The sequence below is a fragment of the Lepidochelys kempii genome, chromosome 10 (genome assembly GCF_965140285.1).
Source record: "Lepidochelys kempii isolate rLepKem1 chromosome 10, rLepKem1.hap1, whole genome shotgun sequence".
NCBI classification, from domain to species: domain Eukaryota; kingdom Metazoa; phylum Chordata; order Testudines; family Cheloniidae; genus Lepidochelys; species Lepidochelys kempii.
In genome coordinates, this window is record NC_136389.1 from 49,134,007 (window position 1) to 49,159,357 (window position 25,351).

The window sequence follows — 25,351 nt, forward strand, 5'->3', positions numbered from 1 at the left end:
CTGTGCAGTTAAAAAGCTGTCACTCTCATAACTTTCTTGTACCAGACATTATCTTTCATCTACTGAATGTGGGCTACAATAGACACTGAGATCTTACTGAGATGTTATTCATACCTTCTGTATGTGTGTCAGTGAGCTTAAGAATTTAATGGAGCTTTTCTCCCCAGACCCTCATGCAGCATGTTGTTGGCCAGTTTGACTGACTGTATGTTCTGTCTATCCATTGAGCAGCAGAGAGAGGCTTGCATTAGCATATGCCATTTCCTTCCGCTGCTGTTTCTTTCATAATTAAGGCCTTGGTCCCAGACACTTGGGCATCTGCTGAATTCCCATTTGAAGTATGTCAGATTTTGTGCACCTGACATTGGGCATTCAGGCCAGCCGTTGGGTAATCTGGATGCACTGAGTCCCGGTCACACTCCAGCCCCTAATACACATCCCAAAAGGTGCTCTGATTGACACCCTTGCGTCGTGTTGGAGAAGAGTGGGAAGGAGAGGAGAGAGCTTTGTGGTGGGTGTTCCTCTTTTGTTTTCACCTCTTGTCTAATTTTCTATTCGAGTCATATCACCACTGGCATAACAAAATACAATTATCCGAGCAATGAAAGCAAATATCCCTCCCAGGGGTGATATCCTAGAGTCCATAGTGGTTAGCCAAAGGATCTTCCTACATTATCCCATAATTTTCCAGATTGCACAGATCACCAAGGCAGGGACCCATTAAAGGGGGCATGGGGAATGATGTATTAGCTTTATTGTAATATTTGATAATGACCCTTGATTTAAATAAGAGGAGAAGCCATACAATACAGTAGTTGGATTCACTCCAGTAGGCGATGGGAAGCCATTGGACTGACTCACTGGGCTCCTATGGGGCGTTGGTATTTGTCCAGATGGACATGGGGAGGTGATAACAATCAGATTATCTTCCACTGCAATTTTCATCCCACCCCACCTGCCACCCCCATCGGAGATGAAAAACAACAGCTGCTTAACAATGCATTTCTTCGCTGCCTACCAGCTTTGGGCAGGAGTGAAGGAGAATACTGCCTGTGATTGACACTCTACTGAATTTAGGTGGGCAGAATTACCAGGGTTGAGACAGAATCATAGAATATCAGGGTTGGAAGAGACCTCAGGAGGTCATCTAGTCCAATCCCCTGCTCAAAGCAGGACTAACACCATCTAAATCATCCCAGCCAGGGCTTTGTCAAGCCGGGCCTTAAAAACCTCTAAGGATGGAGATTCCACCACCTCCTAGGTAACCCATTCCAGGGCTTCACCACCCTCCTAGTGAAATAAGATACAACAGCATTGGTCTTTGACTAGGCTGCTGAAGTGGTATCTTCATTGGACCATCTGGCTATGATGAGCCCTGGAATACCTTTCGTAATGTGGCAGGAGCACCTGGTTCCTATGATTCTATGGAATACATGAAGTGTGGGGTGGATGTGGCCACATCTAAACAGGCTTCTGAACTGGGATGGGATGGAAAAAAACGCCATACCAGAATCTGTGAGCAATGTGGAAGTCATGTCATCAACAACTCCTGACCGAAGGGTAGCGAGGAAAAGGTGCAGGTAAATCTCTCTGCCTGGGCAGCCTCTGTCTGTTAGGGTGGCACTATACCATTCAGAGTGTGAGGGGTGGATACCTTCATTAGAGATATCAATCTGCCTTAATGCCTGCCACGATTTTGGATTCGCTCCTCTATGATTTTGGACACCCAAATTTATAGGTTGTCCTTTACTTTTCCTACCCTCCCAGCCTCCTCCTTCGAGAGCACCAGTGAGCAGGGACTGGATGATGGAGAGGGAGGGATACCCTACTGGAGTTGGTTTTGCGCCTTTTAGACACAAAAAAACCCCTGCATCTTAGCAGGGGGTTAGACTAGATGACCCTCGTGGTCCCTTCTGACCCTGTGGTTCTAGGATTCTAGGAGACAGCGTTCACTATAGCAAAGCCAAAAAAACGTTGGGTCGTTTTGTTTTCATAGAAAGGATTCAGAATCAAACACATGGTGTTTATGTGATCACATGTCGGGTGACATGGCCGAAAAATGCACAAGCAGGGAGTCCTTAATCTGAAACACTCATCCTTGCAAAGTCCTCTGGCAAACACCTCATTGTAGACCAGGTGCTATTGATATGCGAGTACACGAGGCAACCTTTGCTATCCCTGCCACCTCCATATCCAGTATCACAACACCCCGGCCTACTTGCTTGCCTGGGCAGAGCAGCCTGGCAGCCAGTGGGTTACAGTACTCTTTGGTGGACAGCTTGCTCTTCTAGTTCATGTCATACACAAGTCAGGACTCGTGGCCTGCTGGCTCAGACTTGTAATTTCAGGCTATGGTTAATGCAATGCCGCCTCCATTGCTGAGTCCCAGCCAGCCGAGCTGACACTCAGGCCCCCACCCCCAGTGACAAAGGAGAAGAGGAGAAGGAGGCAGGCTGCAGAGGCAACGTTCTCCTCAGATTTCCAAGTTCTGAGGGTGGGAGCCTGCATAGCTGCAAGGCACAGCGTATGCTATCTGAGCCTGGTATTTGTAGATGTTTCCTCAGCCCAGCATGTTCCGAGAAATGTGTGAAAATTTAAAAGAAAAGGAATTATAATAATAATGGGAATAATTAAAATCCATCCAGCTCCTGCCAACTTGGCCCTTTCCAAACCACCATGGGATTCCTCTGTGTGTGTGTGTGTGAGAGAGAGAGAGAGAGAGAGGGACTCATTGGGAAACAGCCAGGAAGGTACCAGTCCAAGGCCAGGACAGCCCCTGCTCAAAGGGGGATGGCACATGAATGTGGAGGTCTCAGCAGCTCCCGCCGTCCTTCAGAGTTTGGATTTAATCTGGGTGAGGAAATTCCTTTCTCCCGCTTCCTACCAAAACGAGGACACTGCCTGTGCCTGGAACAGCCCAGTCTCACCTGAATTCCTGTAACCCTCAGTGACAAAGAGGTAGAGCCCCTGTCTTGGGGAGAAGCCCTCAACTCCAAGGTCAGCTTCTAAAGAGGAGGCAAACAATGAGAGGTTAAAAACTTGGGTACCTACCTTAAAACTTGCCCAGGGTTAAGCTCTGTGGCCTCCTGTGCACCATGGGGCTAGACCAGGGGCGGGCAAACCTTTTGGCCTGAAGGCCACATCGGGTTTCCAAAATTGTACGGAGGGCTGGTTACGGGAGGCTTTGCCTCCCCAATCAGTCAGGCGTGGCCAACCCCTATCTGACCCCCCCCACACTTCTTGCCCCCTGCCAGCCCCCCCGGGACTCCTGCCACATCCAACCCCCCCCCCCCCCCCCGTTCCCTGACCGCCCCCAGGCTCCCTGCCCCTGATTGCCCCCCACCGTCCCATCCAACCCCTTCCTGACTGCCCCCTCCGGGACCCCGTCCCCATTCAACCCCCCTGTTCCCTACCCTCTGACCACCCTGACCCCTATCCACACCCCCACCCCCCTGACCACCACCCCGAACTCCCCTGCCCTCTATCCAACCCCCCTGCTCCCTGCCCCCTTCCTGCGATGCCTGGAGCACCGGTGGCTGGAGCCGCTACAGCCATGCTGCCCAGAGCACCAGGGCAGGCAGCTGTGCAACCCAGCTGGAGCCAGCCACGCCACCGCACAGCACAGAGCACTGGGTCAGGCCACGGCTCTGCAGCTGCGCTGCCCAGCAAGAGCTCGCAGCCCCGCCACCCAGAGCATTGCTCTGGCAGCGCAGTGAGCTGAGGCTGCGGGGCAGGGGGAATAGCAGGTGAGGGGCCAGGGGCTAGCCTCCTGGGCCAGGAGTTCAGGGGCCGGGCAGGAGGGTCCCGCAGGCTGGATGTGGCCTGCGGGCTGTAGTTTGCCCACCTCTGGGCTAGAACAAGATTGGGACATGATGCCAGAGCTTGGAAGTACAGCTATAATGGCCAGCTGTCACTTCAGTGATTTCTCGTACTGGGGGGGGGTGAGCCAGATGGGTTGGGCTGGAGAAGCACCAACAGCCTCTCTACCCTCCCCCAACCTCAGGAACTGCACTTCCCAATGTGTCCCAGGCTCATAGAAGGGATGGCCCTTTAATCTGATAACCCTGAAGGAGGAGTACAGCAGGCAGGTAAGAGTTGCAGATGCTAGTTCCTCTTTCCCACAACAAATGCTGGTAAGTCAAGAGGAAAGGGTGAGTGAATCCCCTTTCTGTGCAGAGGAAAAGCTAATGCCTACCTCATAGCGGTGTTTTGGGGTCAACTATGACTTGGAAAGACCCTTTGGAGTTCCTTGCATGGACGGTGCTGTGACATAAGGCAAATGCAGACCACCATTTAATGTCTCCGCCAAAGCCGTGCTGCCCTCCCTGTCCCAGGCTCACAGGATCATCTTTAGGCCCAGGCCTGAATCCAGGCTTGGCTTGGAGGTGAGAGTGCTACCAGATTAGCCTTGCTCATGCTAAATTTATCATTTCCTAGTGATGCATGCACAATATTGGCCAACTACAGTGGGGGAGTGGAGGAGTTGGGTATGTTTTGGATAAGGTGTCATGGGTGTACCCAGCTCCCTTGCCTCATAATGCTATACCTGGGGTCATAACTATCAAGTTGGATGAACTATTTGTTTCCAGTATCAGGCATTACAAAACTAGCCCTTTTTAGCTGGCTTGAATGGATTATCATTCTCTTCCAGTGTATCCATGAAGGATTCATGGAATAATTTGACCCGCTCATTCGCTGTTTGTCTTTGGTGGTGTGCTGTTGGCCAGGTGAACCACATGGTATTGGTTCTCCTCCTGGATTGGACAACTGAAACATTTTGAGAGAGGAGAATAAATGAATAACAAGTTCCCAGGACAGAGTTAAACATGAATAAGTTCTAAAGCTCATGAAGCTTTTGGGATTCATGCACTTTCCCACCCTCCCCCTGCAACGCTAACAAGTATTGCCCCGCCAGTGGGAACCCACTGATCTCTCGTGTTTATTTGCTGAGGGCCAGGTTCTGATATCCTCACTCTGGTTTAGCAGCACCTCGCTCTTCTGGGACTGCTCCTGAAGAAAGGCAACACATGCAGCAGGAGTAATGGGATCCGAGTCTGGCCCACAGCAGTTTTCCAAGCAGCCCTCTTCAGAATCAACTGCATTTGGAGAAAGAAAACCCTGTTCTTGAAACATTGGGCTGCTGTTTGAGGCATGAGCAGATGTGTGGGGATTGTGGGTAATTGTGCCTCATTAAGTCTAACACAGACCTTTATATATTATGTATATTTTTCTCAGAAACATAAGAGCCCCCTTTTTTCTGGAGAGCTATGGCACTGCTTCCTCCTGCCGGGAACTAGACCCAGCACTGTCTGCATGTGGCACTTCCATGGGATCGAGTTATGATCTGCATGGGGCCTGCCAGGTGTGTTAACCCTGGCTGCTCTGTATGCCACCAAGTGTGGAATACGTACCAAAAGCGGGACATTGGGAGGTGTCACTAAGAATTAACCCTTTAATAACTCCCTGCTTTTATGACATTGATGCGGGGTGGGGGATATCGACAGTGGTGAGGGTCCTCTCAGCCTACAGACCTCAGCCTGATATGGCTGAGGGTTTTCTAGCCCCGTCTGGAAGTCACTTCCAAAAAGCAGCAGCACAGTCACCTGCGAGTCATTGAAACTGGCCAGCAATTTCTCCCAGTGTGAGATCTGTTCTCGTCCTCCCCGCAGTACCAATGCGATGAGCCATCGTCCTACCGTGGTAAGGTGTGTGAGACGTGCTGCTCTGGGGGACAAGTGGGGCTCGTCAGGCACTGTTGAAGATTCTGGGTGGGGCTCATTGGGTGCTGTCAGGGTTACACAGGGCTTGTTGTCAGTATCAGACTAGGGCCTGGATTACAGGTGACTTGTTAGTATCAGTTGCTGCCAGGGATATTGCGCAGGGCTCAGCACAGGCATCAGGTGCTGCCATGGATTACAGACGGGGCCCATAGGGCACTGCCACTGGTACATGTGAGGCTTCTTGGGGATGTTGGGTGTTACTGTGGGTAACCAGCAGGGCTTGTTGGAAGCATCACGAGTTATAATGGGTTACCAGCAGGGCTCGTTGGAGGTTACCGTGGGTTGGCTTGTTGGAGGAGTCGGGTGTTACTGGGGGTTACCGGCAGGGCTTGTTGGAGGTGTCGGCGGTTACCGTGGTTTACCAGCATGGCTCATTGGGGGTGTTGGAGGTTACCGTGGCTTACCGGTGGGGCTCATCGGGGGTTACCGTGGGTTACTAGCAGGGATTATTGGAGGAGTCGGGTGTTACCATGGGTTACCGTCAGGGCGAGTCGGGTGTTACCATGGGTTACCGGCAGGGCTTGTTGGGGGTTACTGTGGGTTACCAGCGGGGCTTGTTGGAGGAATCGGGTGTTACCGTGGGATACCAGCAGGGCTTGTTGGAGGAGTTGGATGTTATCATGGGTTACTGACAGGGCTCAGTGAGGGCATCGGGTGCTGCCATAGATTATGGGTAGGATACTTGGACACCGCTAGTTGTGTGCTGCCATGTATAACCCCCATTTCTTTTTTCCTTATTTCCTGGTGTTCAGCCAGCACATGAGCTATGGGTAAAGCTTGGCGTGGATGTTGGGCATTGCCACAGACTATGAGTAGGCTCACTGTGAGCTGTGGGGGAGCCCAGGCTCTGGGCATTGCGGCAGGTTACAAGCAGGGCGCAGTGTAATTGCATGTTGTGGGCCAGGCTGGTTGTGCTCTGTATCACATCAGGGGCTGTCAGGAGACACACTCGCCTGGGGAGCTAGTTCACCGTACTCTTGTCACCAGCTGGCATGAGAGGGGCCTGACCTTTCCCTGGGCTGCTCCCTTCCTAAGCTGCTCCCAGCTCTGCTTCCCCGACTGCTCCAACCATCCATCATGGGAACAGCCTGTCTGCTCATCCCAGCCTGGCACCCAGCAGGTGAGCGACACTCCAAGCACCTCCTGCTCCTGGGCACGGGCTAGCCTGAGTTCGTATCTCTCCAGCTTAGCCCGTTCCAGCTCTCTCCAGTCAGATTCCTCCCACGTCACCCCTGACGTCTGGCTCTGACAGTTCAGTAATCAAAGCAACCATACCCACAATATCAGCATAATCTAAAAGAGGAAGCCTGGCTGGAGGTGATGCTAATGATAACCTGCTGTGATACAGACAGTATTTACCTCCCTCCCCCAGCATCCGCACCTCCTTGCTGGAGAGGGTTGGCTCCTACCAGGATCGATGCACTCTGTGGGGTTAGGCCAGTGCTAGGATTAGCATTCAGAGATGGGCCTGAACTGAAACCCTGCATCCAAATGACACTAGGCTGTGAGGTGGAAGCGGGGAGGAGGGATTGAACTTCAGGTCTGGCCCTGGTACATAGGATTCAACACGACAAACCAAACCCTAGGTCTGAACATCATCCCCAGCTTTAGGGGTGGGTAAATCATCTGACCTCATCATGAATAGCTACATTAGACCTGAATAGACCTGAACCCTCCAGCCTCCGAGAGCTGGAAAATGTGGGTAACTACCTTGTTAACCTGTAAGCCTGTAGTCGAAAGCTTCAGAATGGAAGGAGCACTCTGCACCCTGAGTTGTTGGAAAGGAAAATAATGTCTATAGAGTGTCTCATTGACATATGTTACATACCCACAATGGCACCAGTCACACTTGGAAATCACCCTAACTGATCTAGTCTAAGGCCATGTCTATGCTATCACTTATTTTGACAAAACTTCTGTCACTCACCCCCCTGAGTGACATAAGTTTCTCCGGCCTAAGTGGTAGTGTGCACAGCACTATGTCGGCAGGAGAGCTTCTCTCGCTGATATAGCAACCGCCACTCATGGAGGCAGTTTTATGATGTCGATGGGAAAGCTCTCTCCCATTGGCATGGAGCGGCTACATGAGCAATCTCACAGCGGCATCGGTACAGCTGTGCCACTGTAAGCTTGCTAGTGCAGACATGGCCTTAGACTTTGGTAGGGACATGAAATCTGAACTCCAAGGCAGAGAGAAGGAAGGCGTTCTCTTCTTGTGGTAGGAAGTACATCTCCAGGTAGCAAGGACTCTGCCCCAAGGTCCTAGATCCTCTTGGCTTCCCCCTCCTGAGGATCCTATGACACAGAGAGGACTTCTCAGCGGAGACAGAGCAGGGTGGGTTCCCCAGCAGAGACCCATGGGGCAGTAACAGAGCTGGGACAGTTTCAGTGAGGTCCCTCCCTATCCAGCACTTAAATTAAGCTGAATCATAAAGCTGGGTCAGTTGGTGGTGCCTCAGGGTGGGACTAGGCAAACAGCTTCAGCAGTGCTGGATCTGGATCTTCAGAGAGAATTGCCCTTAGCAGCTGGACTACTGCCATTCAGCAATCTGAACTGTGAGTGGGATTTGCAGTGGGTGGATTGACGTGGCCAGGGAACTCCTGCCTGATGGCCATTCAGAGAGACTGGTGGGGAGGGAGGAGAATGGTCTCCTGCAGATTTACAGAGGCCTTTAATCCTTATCTGAATGTTATAGTGTTCCTGAATTTTCCTAGATTCCCTAATAAATATCCCCTTGTTTTGAGAATGTGTACAGGTGGGCGGGTACAGGGTGTTCTGCCTGCTAAGGGCAAATTGGAGGAGGATTTACTTATTTTTCCAAAGATCCAGGTGGGGGCTTGAGCCAGTTTTGTTGCTCATCAAGCATAGACATACTCAACCCAGCCCTTCTTGCTGTAGTTAACCACCTGGCAGAAGAGTTACAAAATTGTTTTCGCTTTTCACCACCTCGTTTTCTCCCAGCTATCCCTAGCCGTGTCATGGACAAGGATGGCCCTGTGATGTGTGAGGCCCAAGCTGCCCAAGGAGAGACTCAGGCCATGACATGTCCTGGTGCTAAAGGGGAAAATGGTTTCTCACAACACATCTGGAGGGAGAAGTAGGTCTGACCCCTGAGCTGCAGAGCCTGCATGGGACTATAGAGCCCTCAAAGTACGGGGACCTATGGCCAGCTCTGGATCTGGACCAGAAGTGCTGATGAGAAAGAAGCTATTTTCAAGGTATTTCCAGCCTGTCTGGAAGCAGAGGGAACCTCAGCAGAAATTTCCAGGCCAGCTCTGCAGAGCTCAGTTGTTTCAGATAGTTTGGATAACTGGCTTCTGAACTCACCATTGCATCTCTGAGCTGAACCCAATTTCCCAAGCTCTGGAACTTTGCCTCACCTAGCAATAATGGGTGGCTTTGAAGGGGAGGACTTGGGTGCTATTTACATATGTGTGGGAAAATAAAGGCCAGATAAGCTGATTTGGCTTCTATGATACAGGATGGGTCTAACTGCAGCAAAGCCAGGCTATTCACTGTGGTGTGGATTATTTGCATTTCCTTGGCTGGACAGATGTCATGTGCACCCCCATGCCAATCCCATGGAGAAATGAGGTGTTGAAGTTTTGGCCACAACTCACCTGCTGTTTTGGCCACAACTCCTAGCAACAACTCACCTGCTGCAGGTCTCGTGAACTCCCCTGGTGGACCTTTGCAATAAGTACAGGCTAGCCTAAGTAGCTCCCTACAGGCCTTGCCTGTGGGACTTCAGAGCGTTCCCTGAGAAAGGGGAGCTGCTAAACAAAGGGACCTCCATCAACCACTCTGTGCTGATCATGGGTTAACAACAAAGCCAGTCCCTTCACTCAGCCTCCACAATGATTCACTCTACTCCTTAACACTGCCACCTAGTGGGCAGTGTTGAGGCATGGAGTGAGGCTGCCTTGGTATGTGTCTCAGTGAGTTTCAGACTACATCCTCTCAGCTTCCGGCCCACGCTTCCTCATTAGGGGCCTGATCCTGCTACCACTCGTGTCAGCAGTAAAATCCCCACCCATCTGAGCAAGAGCAGGATAGAGGATAGATTGTTTTTAGATTCAAATTTACCTCCATCCCTCATGTATGTTTTCTTGCTTTTCCTGCTGTGTTATTTTATCAACGCCAGAGTCATTAGGAAAATCGCTAGACTGAAGTTGTAGAAAAATGGGATTTATGCAAAGGCAATTGATCCCACATCATTTCCAGCTTCCAGTGCTAATATTGTGAGGCCGGGGCGGGGGAGCATTTTGTCTCAAGTTTGGCAGGTCAAAAGCATTGATGCAGGATGCTCCATGCATCCCCATTGATCTCATTTCCCTGACACCGTACCCCCCTCCCACCCCGACTCTCTTTCTATCCCTCTCTCGCCAACACATTTCTAAATTACAAATACGCACATATCCTATTTCTGTTTATGCTCCAAAGTATCTTACCTCCTAAAACCTGCCTCTTCTCATTACGAAGCCCCAGACCCCCTCTCTCAGAAGTGTTGTCATTACTATTAAAGATGTGTTAGGCGTCAACAGCATGTTCTGAGCTGTGCAAGACAAGTCAGCCCCACCCCCAACTTGGAAGCACCATAGGAGCAAATGATGGTGGTAATACAGTATTGTCTTGGTCATCTGCTAGCAACAGTATCATCCTGGTAATATATATACAGGGTGCACATATTACATCTTTTGGTGGATCAAGATGAATTAGGTGGTGTCTTCTCTACATAGGTCTCATACTGCTCTGTAGAAAATACAATACCACGCCATCCATTTCAATGGGGCTTGTAAAGCAAATATCAGACTTTTTTCCCACCCTGAAGAGCTGGCACTCTAAACTGTTGTTTGCCATGGGTTTGCTTGGCTTGCATAATTCAGATTGTCAGCTCTTTGGAACCGGAAGCATGCTTTGTCCATGTTTGTAAAGGGCCATTTACATTTGTGGTGCTGTTTAAATATGCATGATAATAATAATAGTAATAGATGTTGATCTTGTGTAAAGATCTGAGACCCACTGAAAAAGACGGCATTGAAGATCCCTTGACCTCAAAAGTGAAAGGGTTGTGTGTGCATGCACATACTGTATATACTGCAATGGTGATCTTTGGTATAGCGAGCACATCTGTGCTTCATTTGATCTGTATTCTTATATTTATCATCTGTAATATCCAAAGAGGGTGGATCATATGTAAGAGGAGTGTGTGTGTGTATGTAAGGGCACAGAGCTCTGAGCAGAAATAACTGAAGTTATTATAGGTGATTTAAACCTAGTCTGGCAAGTCTTGTCTTCTTCCCTTTGTTTATTTCATTTCAGTTTGCAGGGATCCTTTGGGAACACACAGGAGGATAACAATCTCTATCTATGCTGGGTCTGAGGGTGACTCCTGGGCAATAAGGCTCAGCCCATTCTTCCTGGGAGCCAACCAGGGAACGCCTTACAATTTGCAGGGACCTAAGTTAGTTGAGGGAGGATTGAGGTGGTAACCTCTGACTCGGCTGCTGGAAGGAGTGCTCAGCCTCCCCTCCTGTCACACTGGAGATGGGACTGGTGCCGGGATTCATTTCCACTCTGGTCCCAATGTCAAAGGAGGAGTCTGGGTCAGCAGGTAAGATTGCAAGTTGTTGCACAATGGCACAGAGCCCTCATAAGGGCAGGGCCCCAAACAGTCACTTTGTTTGCGTTTGCTTGAGGGAAGCCTGTGTGGAGCACCTCACTGTCTGGGAATCTTAGCCCTTTCCCATATCCATCAGTGGCTCACTTACATGGCTTGTGGATTAAGGCCAGATGATTATCGAAAGCTTCTGCAGGCAGAAATAGCCATCCAGGCCCCATCTAGAGGCTCAAGTGGGAGTTGGGTAGCCTGGCAAGCAACTTTGTTGGCCAGTGCAATGGGCAGTGGTAATGGATTCTGAATGCAGCTGCCCTGCCTCTGCCCCTCTTTGGCTGGACGGAAGGTTGCTGTGACTGGGGATTGTTACAGGGCAGAGGGAAAGCAGAATGGTAAAGAGCCCCAAAGAGCTCTTCTGGAGGGGAACAGGAAGTGAAAGTGCACATTAGAAACAAAGTTTGTATCCATTATCGCTGGAGAAAACTGCCTCGTATGGAAGAGACATCATTAGACAAATCCATTAATATTGTTATAATAAGACATTCTAGCAGAGGGCATATAAGCAGAGGGCATTGCTATGTCCACTGAAACCCATTCTTTTTAAATGTAGCAATGGACAAAAATCAGAACGTTTGGACATTTGGTTCCAGTTAAGAAGCCAAAACCTGGAAGCTTATTGAGACCTCTGAAGCTTTGGAGTTCACAACAGTGCCCAGATCCCTCCCTCTGACATGATTCTGCCTTTAATAGGCCCACTGCTGGTGATCAGTTGTTCCCATGTCTTCAGTGGGCTGCTCTCGTCTCGCAGCAGGAAGAAGGGAGATGCCCCCACAGGCAACCTCACGCTGGTCTGAACGTGCTGCGTGGCTGTAGGGAGCTTAGCATGAAAGGTTCAGTGGGGGTTGGAATTGATGCAGAGGCAAAGGCCACCCCACATTTTAGTTTGTCGTGGCTGCCTCCCCATTTCTCACAGTGACAAACTTAGCATACTACATTCTATGTAACACCCACATCCACTGTAAGCAGAGGGTGTTGTACTGGCTTCAATCCATTCTCCATTACATGTGTCAGGAGACAGTATGCTCCAGTGGAGCCCAGGAGTCAGGAGATGTTGATTCTGTTCCTGACCTGGACACTAACTTACTGTGTGGTATTGGAGCAGGTACTTAGCCTCTATGTGCCTCAGTTTCCTCACCTGTAAAATGGAGGTAATGATATTCCTCCCTTTTGCAAAGTGCTTTGAGATAGCTGGAACATAATTGCTAAGGAGGGCCCAGTTAGTAGAGCACTGCTCTAGGGCAGAGGTTCTCAAACTGTGGTCCGTGGACCACGAGTGGTCCACGAGCTCCATTCAGGTGGTCCGCAGATAGTTCTCTCTAAGGTGCACACCTGGGCAACCACACACAATAGAATGAAGGGCCACCCACCTAATTAGTGGAGCCATGCAGGCGTGGCTCCACTAATTAGGTGCCTGGACCCTGGAGAAGACGCACATGTAAGGTGAGGGGGTGGCCTTGGGGGGAATGGGGGGTAGGTGGGAGAGGACAGTGGGGTGAGAAGACGGAGTGGGAGGAATTTGGGACGTGCAGAGCTATGGCGGCCAAAGAAAGAGGCGACTTTCCCCAGCTCCAGGGCTGTGACTGCCGGGGAAGAGACCCCCCCTCCTTCCCAGGCTCAGCTCTATGGCTGCTCTGGTGGGGGAGAGACCCCTCTCCTTCCCAGCCCCAGCTTGGGGGCTGCCACGGAGGGGGAGAGAGGGCACATCCATTGCATTAGAAAGATCAGACTACTGATATTAAAATATGAGTTGTGTGCTTTTATTTGTAGAACAAAAAATGTTAATTATTAAGGTTTTTTATATATAGCGCTTTTATCCAAAGCGCTTTACAAGAGTTAGCTAACAGTACAAACAACATTTGGAAAGGTCATTAAGTGGTCGGCTGAGACCCTCAGCAATTTTCAAGTGGTCCACAGAAAAAAAAAGTTTGAGAACCACTGCACTAGGGCTCAGGAGTCCTGGGTTCTATTTCCTGCTTGGCTGACCTTGGGCAAGTCTCTGTGCCTCAGTTTCCCCATCTGTAATATAGAGCTGATGATCTATTGACCTCCTTTCTAAAGCATTTTGAGATCTATGGCTAGAAAAGTGCCATATAAGAGCTGAGTATTATTTTTCCTACCCTGTGTTATAACCCATTTGTCCATTATAAATGAAAGGTACCATATCAGATTCAAAGCCCTGCTCATTGCTGTCAGCAGAGCCCCCTCTAGTCCAGGTTTCAGAGTAGCAGCCTGTATTAGTCTGTATTCGGAAAAAGAAAAGGAGGACTTGTGGCACCTTAGGAACTTGTCAGAGTCTGGGATCTGCTGGGCAGTTTCTCGTACATGTGATCTTATCGGGGTGTTTGAAAGATGTCAATTCCTACATTTTCATTCCTCTGATTGTTCTTCCCTGATCTCTGCTCCGCCTCCCCACAGCCTCGCTGGACTGTGCATACACCACATTAGCACCCTCTGTTGGAAAGCAGAGACAAGGCCGATGACTTGTGAAGCTATAATAAGACAGTGCCCGTCAATTGTCAAGGAGGACCGGGAGCGTATGAAACTTCTTAGCTCCCAGCGATGTGACCGGCATAGCCATATCAGCCCAGCACTGGCCGGAACTCTTGGGACGCTGGTCTCGGAGCCGGAATCCAGGGAGAAAGCCTAGCGAACATGGGCTTTGCGGTTGGCCTACGTGCCCAAGAAAAGCTGGCACCTCCTGGTGAGGTGACGGTGGGAGAATCCTAGAGCCAGCACCCTTTCCAGGTGAGGGGTGAAGAGAAATGTCCCACTCCCAAAGGATATGTCCCCTTTAACCCCCCACCTCTGCTATCTTCTGTTGGCAGAGTGAGCATGCCCCTGCAGGGCACCCCTCCCTGCCACCCCAGAGGGGGAGCCACTACCAAGCCGGCAGGAGCTGCCCGTGCCAGAGCCCGGATCTGGGCACGTGCGCTGCAAAGCTGCAGGCCAGGGCTGGCCCAGGCAGAAGAGTCTCATGGCATCGCCCCCAAGCAGCCAGCCCCCCTGCCTGGGCTGGGCTGTGCCGTGCCGGCCTCTGCCCGCACCCTGCCTTTTCCGCCACTCGCCGCCTTGGAGCGGGAGGGGAGGCTGCTATTGATTGCGGGCGCTCAGCCTGGCTCCGCCAGTCCTGCCGGCAGCCTCGGGCGCTCTCCGGGCTCCCAGCTGGCCACGCCCAGTGCTCCGGGGCCCCGCCCACCGCTCTCCGCCCCCGCTGGAGCTGGCGCGCCCGCTCGCGGTGTGTCCGGGGGGCCAGCCCCAGAGGAGGCTCGCTTCGCCACAGTGCTACGTTCCGTCGCCGGCTCATCCCCGCCCCGCAGTAGCTGGGGCCGGAGCGCGAGTGGCGGAGGAGGAGCAGTGGGGGGGGCCGCTTATCCCGACCCCCCCCCCTTTGTCTGGGTTTAAGGGAGGAGATGCCTCCCCCTTCCCCCCGGAGCCTCAAGCCCACCTTCCCACCTGCAGGCGCCGCGCTGGGGGTGCGGACAGCAGCTCGCCCTTAGAGCCCAGCGGGCTGCCCGGACCCCAGCGCCCCCCACCCTGGACCCGGCTCTCGGCCCGGGAGGGGGGCTCGGCTCGAGACGGAGCCCGCAGCCTGCGCGTGCTGCTGCCTTTCGGCGAGGAGAGGGGAGCTGCCTCGCTGCAGGTGGATTTGGGGGCCGGGGGAGATGCCATTTCTAACCGAGAGAGACAAGCGGCGAGAATGAGATGCAGGTAAGAGCTGGGGCTGGGGTGGCCCGGGACTGACGGGAAGGCGAGGCTGGGCTGGTCGTGCCCAGGCTCTGGGAAGGGGGAGTTGGTCTGTTTCACTTGCCCGGCAGCAAAGAGGCGAGCTGCAAGCCTGGGGTCTGTGCCTTGGATTGCAGCCTTCCGCTGGGAAGTTTGTACGTGTGTGCTGGGTTTGGATGGATGGGGTGAGCTGTGTGTGTCAATATGTGGGGGAGGATGCCCATTGAATGGGTGTGAGCCGCGAGCGTGCTGGGGTTTTGGTTGGGTGTGTGTTGCTTTTTTACTCAGGGTGTATGTGTGTTATGGAGGGCTAGGAGTTTGTGTGGTGGGTCTTTGTGTGGAATGTGGGAATGTGCGGGGCTGGATCGTTTAGTGAATGGGTGTGCAATTGTGTGTCTTGGCCCTTTTCATTATAGGGCTGTGTGAGCAGGAGCGCATTTTCACAGGAGGGCTGTGAGTTTTGTGTCAGTGTTCTAGGAAGGGTGTCAACTGGGGTGGGAGAGAGGGGTTCTTTCTCCCAAGGGTGTGAGTTGGGTGTGTTGGTCCTTTATGTGTGTGAGTTGTGTGTATGCATGTTGGGTGGGGTTGGGTTGTGTAGTGTGTGCTGGGTTCTGGGGCTACACGGGTTTGGGTGTCCAGAGCCCTGCCAGCTGCCTCTGCCCTTGTGCTGGCTACCTAGCAGCAGAAGTGCTCTGGCTTTTTCTGCTGGCTCTGCCCTCATTTTTCCTTCTCTTCTCTCCCTCCCCCCCCCCCGCCCCTTCCCTTTCATCCCCTCGCCTGTTTCTCCATTGTCCTGCATTGCTGGGCATTTAATTTCCCATATTGTTCCCTTCCCCCTTGTCCCCACTGTCAATCTTTGGGGGTGCAGCACTGGTTGTGCCCAACTCCCCCACCACCACCACCAATGCACCCTCGCTGGCTAAGGAGACTGATGCCAGCAGCCATCCTGAGCCAGGTCCCAAGATACCAGGGTGACAGGCAACCTTATAAAAACCTGGATAGACAGACAAATGGATGGATGGGTCAATGAGGCTCAGCTGCTAGCCGCTGTTTTCATCCTAGTCCAGCTAATAAACTGGTGCTTGGCTGTGCTGTGGGGTGGGGGGAATGAGATGCTGGGTTGCATGGTAATATGGGGAGCCTGTCTGGTCCAGCTAAGCAGATGAGTTAACTGGCCTGGAACAGATTACACATTCAGGTGGGGTGTTGTTGGGACAGCGCTACCAACCAGGGATCAGCAGAGGCTGATACCAGGGAGATTAGCCTGCAATCAGAGACAGGCAGTGCAGTCTGAGGCATGAAGAGTTAATGTCAGGTGGGATTAGCCTTCAGTCCCAGCTACTTCAGCTCTGGGGCAGGGCAGTCAGGGGTGTTCATGGTTAATTTCAGCCTGGATTAGCCCTCAGTCACCGAGAGCTTAATACTGGGGCAGGATTGTTGGGGGACAGAAAGGGTTAATTTCAGGAACTCTAGAACTGAGGGCTAGCTCAGCAGGGTGGAAAGGGTTAATTTCAGGAGGGTTGCCCTTCAATTCGAAAGGCACCAGTGTTGGGGAAGGGGTTGGAATTGTTTTATGTTAGGAAAAATAGCCAGCCCTCAATCATGGTCTGATGATAGTGTCAGGGGAGAGAAAGGGTTAATATTAGAGGGGCTCAGCCCTCTGTTCCCGACAGCCCAGCATCAGGGCAGGGAGGGCTGCTTGCAGGGAATTCAGCCCATCCGGGATGGGGCTTCTCTAACTTAGGGGCGTAGCTGGGATCTGCCATGCATGGACAGGGGGTCCAGACTCTGGTGATACCAAGGGGAAAAGACAGTAACCCCAAGGGAGGAGCCCAGCCTGGCTGCCCCCTGAATAGAATTTTCCTTTGTTGTTGCCTTTTTACATTTGTGGTGCTGATCAGATTTTTTCACCTTTCCGTCTCAGGGAAGTAAAAATATTCCAGAGCCAAAAGTGTTGGCCACCCCGTGCTCAGGATGCAGGAGCTTGTGGGCTCAGAGAACAAACAGGAGGTTTGCTATTTCGGGGAAGGCAACTCACTCGTGGGTGGGGTGGGTTTGTGCATGGGTGGGGTGAGAGAAACCGCTCAGAGTCCTTTCACGGTACGTGCTTGTTGGATTACAAAGACCTTGTTCTCTTGCCTCCCTCTGCGTGTGTCTATCTGAGCCAGCCATCTAAGCATTTTTAGCGCCCGCATCACCACAGAAGCTAGACATCCTTCAAAAGTAACATCCCCTTCCTTCCAGAAGCAAATGGCTTTGTATTACAGTTCTGCAGGACGTGTTTGGGCAGCAGCACCGGGGCATGGAGCAGAGTGGGAGCCACCGGCCCTGTGCTATAGTCATGGCAGATGCTACTCTCGCTTTCTGGAATTCATGCACTTGCCCAGAGCCTGACCAAGGAGAGGAGCTCTTGCATTTGATCAGTAAAGTTATGGTGAAACACTGGGTGGGTCAGGAAGCAGCGTGAAATGCAGGAGCTCTGTAGCTCTGCCCAAGATTGGCCTCATCTCCTGTCTCCCCCTTCTCAGTTTTACTCCCCCGTCTCCAGCTGCCTCTTTCCCATTCTTTCTATGCAAACCTCAAAGCCAGCCCTTAGACTGGGATTTCCACAGCTGTTTGTACATCTCCCTGCCGAACACCTTCAGTGAGGATTAACCCTGTCCTCCCCATCCAGCCTGTCGCAGGAGCAGCAGCTCTGAGCTCTTTACAGCTCTGACATCTACATACAGCAGAAACTACAGTGAGGACCACCATCCAAATCACTGCCAATAACTAAGTAACTGGGCAAAGATGGGGGGCTGGAATGATACACCTGTGGACTTCAAGGTCGTGACTCAGGCACCCCCATGCTCCACTCCTTGAACAACGGGATTACAACACCTCCTGAAAGATCCAGGTCCCCCCAACATCTGTTAATTGCATTCCTCAAATATCTGAAACTCCAGTGATCCAAATATATTCAGTGTCGCTATCCACACGCTCCTGGCATTCCGATAATCAAGGCAGGTATCATCTGAGCTCCAGCGATGGGACCAGTGGCCCTTAGGAGCATGTTCTGTTCTCCCTCCCTCCCACCACAGCTCATACCTATCAGTACAATGTTGCTTGAACATCCCATGATGCTTTACTTCTAGGGCTATAGGAACCAGTTTCACCCATCACTTGAGGGCGAAGGGTTTGATGGATTCCTGTCCTTTCCCCCAGGATTCATGGTCTTCCTCCTGCTACCCAGGGAGCCTGTCTCCATTTAGAATGTCACAGGCCTGCATATGTGTACATGTGCAGTGGGATTGTCTTTCTTTTAGGTGGTTTGGGCTGGGGACAGGACTGGAGGAAGAAAAGAGCAGGCCTGGTGGGACTGGCATGCCAGAAGGCTTTTCACTCAAGATTAGCACTAACCCTTCCTCCTTTGCCTTCTCACATTCTCCTTTCTGGAATGTATGATGCTGGGAGTTCTCTGGTTGTCTACAACTGTGGGGAACTGATTTCGTTCTGAAGCTTTGAAACTTCTCTCAGCCTTTGCTCTCTTTGACCATGTCTACGCTGCAGGTGCTACAGACTTAGTGTAGATGGTTCCTACAGCAACCGAAAGGTTTTTCTGTCAATATAGGTAATCCACATCCTCAAGCAGCGGGAGTTAGGTCAACGGAAGAACTCTTCTGTCAACCTAACCACTTCTATGTTGGGGGATTTCACACCCCTGAGCATCCCCATTACTTAGGTAGCAAGTATTCTGCATGAAGCTGGTTCCTTTTCTCCTTGCTGTGATTCTAATTAGGCCTAAGCAGCTCTGAATTGAAGGAAAATGTGGAAGCAGAGGTTGGAAGGTCCTTCACTAGTACTGTAGAAGTGTTGGAAGATGTCTGGTTGGAAGCTGGCCTTAGTTTAGTTGTAGGCTTGGAGGACACCTGCCTGAACTGGAGGATATTAGACTTGATGCAGTCAGAGCACACGTAGCTGGAGTTGTTTGGAGGACTTGAGGAGAAGTGAGGTTTTCCAAGCCTCAAGAAGAGGAATTAATTACAGAACTAATCATTAAAAAAAGTCTAATACAGTTACTGTAATTACACTGTAGTTATACTGCAACTATAATGTAATTACTTTGTGGTACCTCTAATTACCAGTGTTTTATATGACTGGAAGGTTAACTGCATGACTGAATTACTTAAAACTCCTTTCGTTTCATACTTAATCCATTTCACTGTCGTACTGCTGAAGTCACACTGTTTGGTACATGTAACTAGTACAAAATCCTATAACTTGAGGTTTAATTCTATAGGTTGATAAATCATTTTATAATTGGGCTATAATTGCAGTGTTATAATACCATAATTACAGACATTGTATTATAAAGTGCAACTGAACTGATGAGGGTTAGATTAGGATTAATACATTTCATCCGGTATTGCCTTGTGTGTATGCCTGTCCCTGCTCTCTTATGGAGCTGCTCATGTATAATGATTCCCACTACTGGCTAGGCTTGTAGGGCTACTGTAATAATCCATATGCTGTGTACATCAGACACAGTTGTTATATCTACACCTGGGGAACTGGGGGTAGAATCCTACTCCTTCAGCACCAGAAACTCAGGTCTCTGCCACACCATCTAAGGACAGCTCCTTTAGGCACCATTCGTTAGGCCCCTTGCAATCTCAGTGGGATTGACACCGTGCACCCTCAGTCTGCCATGGCGTGGCTCACGTGCCGCACAGACACCCATGGTGGGTTTGGAAAGCGTGGACGTGGCCAATTTGGATTTGATCCATATGTAGTGACCCTGTGCTGTACTGGTCTGTGTATTATTGCTTTTTACTACAATACGATCAACCCATTGTCCTCTGACCGTTCTAAGCCCTCCCTCTCTTTAGAGGCCTGGGTTTGCTGTGGCATAAGTCCCAGTTCCTTTGCTTTCACCACGATGAGTGGCGCTGCCCACTGTTAGAGTGAGACAGCAGTGATCCTGTGCCTGGCTGAACGGGGCGAGTTGCTCTTTTCATTTACCAGGAAGTGGCCTGGGGTTTTTTAATATCATGACTCGCTCTTGACAGTTTTGTGATATATGTGCAGATGGCTCATGTTAGCCACAATTACATAGGTGCCGACTCTGTGGGTGCTCCAGAAAATTAGTGGGTCTTTAGCATGGGCACCCAGCTCCCCTTTTCCCCCCCAGCGCCTCCCACCTGTCAGTGGCCTTGCCGATCAACTCCTTCCTTCCCTCCAAGCACCTCCTGCCTGCCACAATCAGCTGTTCTGTGGCAGGCAGGAGGTGCTGGGAGGGAGGGGGAGGAGAGAGGGCTGGGAGCAGAACTGAGCGGAAAGAGGTGGGGCAGGGGTGAGGACTTGGGGGAAGGGGTCGAGTGGAGGCAGGGCCTGGGGCAGTGTTGGGGGTTCAGCACACCGGGGGCCCAGAAGAAGCCTGGGTCTGTGCAGTTATATGCTATATGTTGCTTGTGGGGTTGCCAAAACATGTCCACCCCTACAGCTCAGGTTCTCTTCCACTTCTCCTTCATTCTTCCCTCCTTCCATGCTCTCATTTGCGCCCACGTCTGCCTCTGCTTGCTGGGAAGGGTTGCCAACTTTCTACTCACGCAAACCCAAACATCCTTGGCCTGTCCCTTTCTCTGAGGTCCCACCCCTGCTCGCTCACTCATTTTCACTGGGCTCGCTCGGGTTGGGGTACAGGTTCTGGGGTGGGGCCAGAAATGAGAGGTTCAGGATACGGGAGGGGTTTCCAGACTGGGGCAGGAGGTTGGGATACAGGGGCAATGGAGGGCTCTGGCTGGTGGTGTGGGCTCTAGTGTGGGACCAGAGATGAGGATTTGGGGTGCAGGAGGGGGCTCTGGGCTGAGGGGTTCAGAGCTGGGGTAGGGGATTGAGTTGCGGGGGGGGAGGATGAGGACTCCAGCTGGGGGTACAGGTTCTGGGGTGGGGCTGGGGATGAGGGGTTTGGGGTGCAGGAGGGTGCTCCAGGCTGGGATTGAGGGGTTGGGAGGCCGTGAGTGGGATCAGGGCTGGGGCAGGAGGTTGGGGCACAGGAGGGGATCAGGGGTGCAGGCTCCAGGCAGCATTTACCTCAGGCAGCTCCTGGACGCAGCAGCATATACCCCCTCCGGCTCCTACATGGAGGCACAGCCAGGTGGCTTTGTGCGCTGCCCTGTCCACCGGCACCGCCCCCACAGCTCCCATTGGCTGCAGTTCCCAGCCAATGGGATCTGCAAACCTGGCGCTTGATACGGAGATAGCACGCGGAGCCCCCTGGCTGCCCCTATGCCTAGGAGCCAGAGCAGGGACGTGCTACTGCTTCCAGGAGCCGCTCAAAGCCACGGCAGGCAGGGATCCTGCCTTAGCCCCACTGCACCAGCGACTGGACTTTTAACAGCACAGTCAGCACCGCTGACCAGAGCCACCAGGGTCCCTTTGCAACTGGGCATTCTTGTGGAAAACTGGACACCTGGCAACCCTATTGCTGGGACACCATTTGATCCTACAGCATATGTACACAAAAGGTTTCTGCCACTGCCATCCACCGGGTTCTAGAGTATTAGTAATGAATAAAAACCTTTCCAAGTCACACAGAGTGCACAAGCCACATGCATCCGATGAAGTGAGCTGTAGCTCACGAAAGCTTATGCTCTAATAAATTTGTTAGTCTCTAAGATGCCACAAGTACTCCTCTTCTTCAAGCCACATGGATGTGTGGCAGGGCCTTTCTGTGGGTTCAGCACCCTTTTATTGTGTTGTGTTTTCATTCTCCTGCGTCTCTGTGTACAGCTCCCATCCAGGAGTGGATGTACCAACCTACCAGGGCAGAAACTGTTCCTGACCCAACCAGAAGCAAGAATCACTGGAAATATGCCAAGAAAGCCTTGTCTCTTGGATTTTCTGGTCTAGTTTTGCAAATTCAGGATTTAGATCATTCAGATGAGCTGCTGATATTCCTGGATCTTATCCTAGCTCCCACACCTTAGAGGAGGAGCCAATATGACAAAGAAGGGAGGTAGGTCATCCAGGGCATAAGATGGTCCAGGTGGAACATGCGTTGCTGGCACATGATTTACTGTAAATCCTGGTTTTGCAACAGATCCATGCACAGAGCTCCCATTGTAGTCAATGGGAATTCTGTGTGTGGAACAACTGAAGAATTGGACTCTTGATCTGTGAGTCAGCTCATTGCCTGCTACTCAGGTGTTTAAAATGCTTCCTCTAGATTATCCTGGGCTTGTCTGTAAACAGTGAGGCTGTGGTCTCCCACCCCTAACATAATCATTGCAATTTTCTTCCTCCCTTTCATCCCACCTCCCTCTATGATAACAGCTCTCAGGATGTACCTAGACCTATGGCCCCCAGGCTCATCTATGGGTGAGCATCTAAAGAACTGGCTTCATATTCAATGGTCCTGAGCACCCATAGCTCCCATGGTGTCCCTGCCCTTCAGTGGCAGTTGTGAGTGCCCAGCATGCCTGAAAATCAGGGCATGGATTTAGATGCCTAAATAGGGAATTAGGCACCAAGTTTGGAAATGTTGGCCTCTGGTTTTAGTTTGGGGTCGAAAAGCAAAATATGTAGGCCAGCGTTCTGCTGTTATGATTTGGGGAGCACCCACACAGTGCAAGAAGACAGAAGCCCTCCCCCAAAGAGCTGACCCTCCATATCCCCCCTGTCCATGTGGGCTCTCTGCATCACGGATCACAGCACAGGGAAGAGCTGCCTTGCCTGGGCTGCTATCTCCTCTCCCACACAGGAGCAGAGTGGGGAGTAAGCTGCATTACCGGTTACTTTTCTGCTGGAGCAAGAGGAAGCAGTGTCCACATTGTGATTCTGCTGCTTTCTGGGACAGCACAGCGCTCCATAGTAGCTGCAGCAGAGAGGGCAAGACGGCTCAAGAGGAGAGCGGATGAGCAGGAAGGGGCAGGGTTGGGAAGGGCCTTGGGGGCAGGGACAAGGAGTTGGAGCTCTGGGCCTGACTCTGCTCTCATTAAAGTTACCAGACAGATGGATCAAGGAAGGGCTCAAACGTGGCACCCAGGTTACTGCTGGGTAACGCGAAGGTGATGGGTGCTGTTAGCAATGACAGGGGATGGGGTCTGGGGTTGGGAAGAAAGACTGGGGCTTGAGTTTTGTCCATGTTACGTTTCAGCAGATGGTGAAACCTCTAGGAGCTGATGTGCCATAATGTGTGATGTGAGGGTCCATCAGTGCTCCTGGGCATTGCCATTATTGGCCCATTCTTCAGGGATGAGAGAGGTGGAAATCCCATGAGCTGCTGAAGCTGAGTGGGCCCAGCCCTCTTGGAATCCAGTTCAAGTCTCTAGCAGAAGGTGCAAGCAGATCTCTGGGGGTTTCAGCTGAGTAAGTGAACCAAGCAACCCAATCCCTACTACCCTTCCTGGAGGGTTAGCCCTCCATTCTGAAAGCAGGCACTCCCGTGGCAGAGTCCCTGGGTGTACCCTTCATTTTCCATCCTGTTCCACTTCACAGAGGGGCATTGTGGAAGGGGAAGAATGGAGGGGGTGCAGGGAAGCTCAAGAGAGGGCATCCATCCCCATCCCCTACTATTTGCTCACACCCTCATACATACTGTATAAAGCTAGGGGAGGTGTCAGGCAAGAGAGTTGTCGGTAAGAGAGTCTCAACTCATTACCTGCAGGTCTTTGTCCCATGACTCTGGACGAATGGGACGTGCTCAACAGAGGACACCCTACTGCAACATGCAGTTATTCTCAGCTAGACCTGCGTCCATTAGAAAATTGTCCCACTCAACTCCTGGGACTGGCATGGTGCTGGCTTCTCTTGCAGACGCAGACGGGGTTGTGGGGAGCAGGCCATCAATGTGACACTCTGTGCTATGCCTCCCCCAACCCCAGGAGTTTTCTAGATGTATCTTTCCAGGAGAATTTCTAGGGGCAGGAAGAGAACATGTCCGAATGCCCGTTGGGCTGGCACTCTTTTGGCAACGTGGCCACCATGGTGAGGCTCAGTATTCAAACATTAAATGCCAGTCTTGAGGTCAATGATGATGGATATTGGTGGGGTGAGGTTTGGGGTTTTTTCCTCCTGGCCCTTTGGCCAGCAGTGTGTCCTTCCAGAATGAGCTGGCACTACTCAGCTCCCATTTTGGTGTCACTGAGGCTGCTTTGAGCGTGATGGTTTGTGGACTTTGGTTTCTGCTGTGACCAAGAGCCAGCCTGACCCTTTGCCCAGAACTCAAACTGATCTCTGAATGCCAGTCATATTTTTTCAAAAGTTCCACATAGTTAATTTTCCCTCCTCATTATTCTTCTCTTATTTCTTAACTACATTCCCTAGTTCTGGAAATGCGTCTGGTGCTGCCAGAATGTGCTGAGATTACCCTGGCTGGGAAGTACCAGCAATCTCACAAGAGTTTCAGCCCAGTTTTGCTGGCCCATGAAATTCTGAGGAGGATCTTTCTAGGCTGTGATTTTTTCCAAAAGTGCCTAAGTTACTTAAGAGCACAAATCCCATTGATTTTCAGTAAGACTTTTGCTCCTAAGCAGAGCTGGTTGGGAATTTCTGTCAGAATGATTTTCCGAAGGCAAATGTAGTTTGCACAAAATCAAAATTTCCCCAACATGTTTGGTTTTGAATTCAAGAAAACATTAAACTGCATTTCTCTTGTGGTGCAATGCCTTATGGGAGTTATTGTTCAGGCCCCCATTTTCTCCTATGGGCTGGACTCCCTTGAAGACTACACCTCCCATAAGGCAATGCAGGTCCAAGCTGTGTGGTGTGTCATGGAAGTCACATGACTTGGGGTGCCTTATCGGAGCCTGCCCTACAGGGGAGAATGGGAATGTCTGTCTCATGAGCTACAGCTCCCATAAGGCTGTGGGGAAATGCAGTTTAATATGGCACTGACTTGAAATTAAAAGTTTTGGGACAGTTCAGTAAACCCAAACTAAACATTTTGATTTCGGAACCTTTTTGACATTTTTCAATCAAAGTTCTTTTGGAATGGAATTTCTATTCTGTGACATTTCAAAATTTCAACATTTTATCCTAATTTGAGGTGAAAACAAATGTTAAAATGTCAGAATTTCCCACAGGACAGATATTGCAAATTCCCCTCAGCTCTCCTCCAAAGTCATGTCATAGAATATCAGGGTTGGAAGGAGGTCATCTAGTCCAACCCCCTGCTCAAAGCAGGACCAA

The 25,351-nt window shown here is 51.2% G+C and overlaps 1 protein-coding gene across 7 annotated transcripts in view; it reads left to right on the forward strand.

Annotated features, from left to right (window-relative positions):
- Window positions 1-25,351, forward strand: part of LINGO1 (leucine rich repeat and Ig domain containing 1) — a 462,557-nt gene that overhangs the window by 398,723 nt on the left and 38,483 nt on the right. The window contains exons 1-2 of one of the 7 annotated variants that reach the window (XM_073303474.2): window positions 13,917-14,203; window positions 14,918-15,166. The exons of 2 other annotated variants lie outside the window; for them this stretch is intronic. Coding sequence is in view for 2 of the 5 variants with exons in the window: in XM_073303469.2 (XP_073159570.1) it covers window positions 15,161-15,166 (6 nt within the window). In the remaining 3 variants the exon portion in view is untranslated. Of the gene's footprint in view, window positions 1-11,375; window positions 11,396-13,916; window positions 14,204-14,538; window positions 15,167-25,351 lie in introns of those variants that run through there. 4 more of the 7 variants (XM_073303469.2, XM_073303477.1, XM_073303475.2 and 1 more) reach the window with 4 other exon arrangements.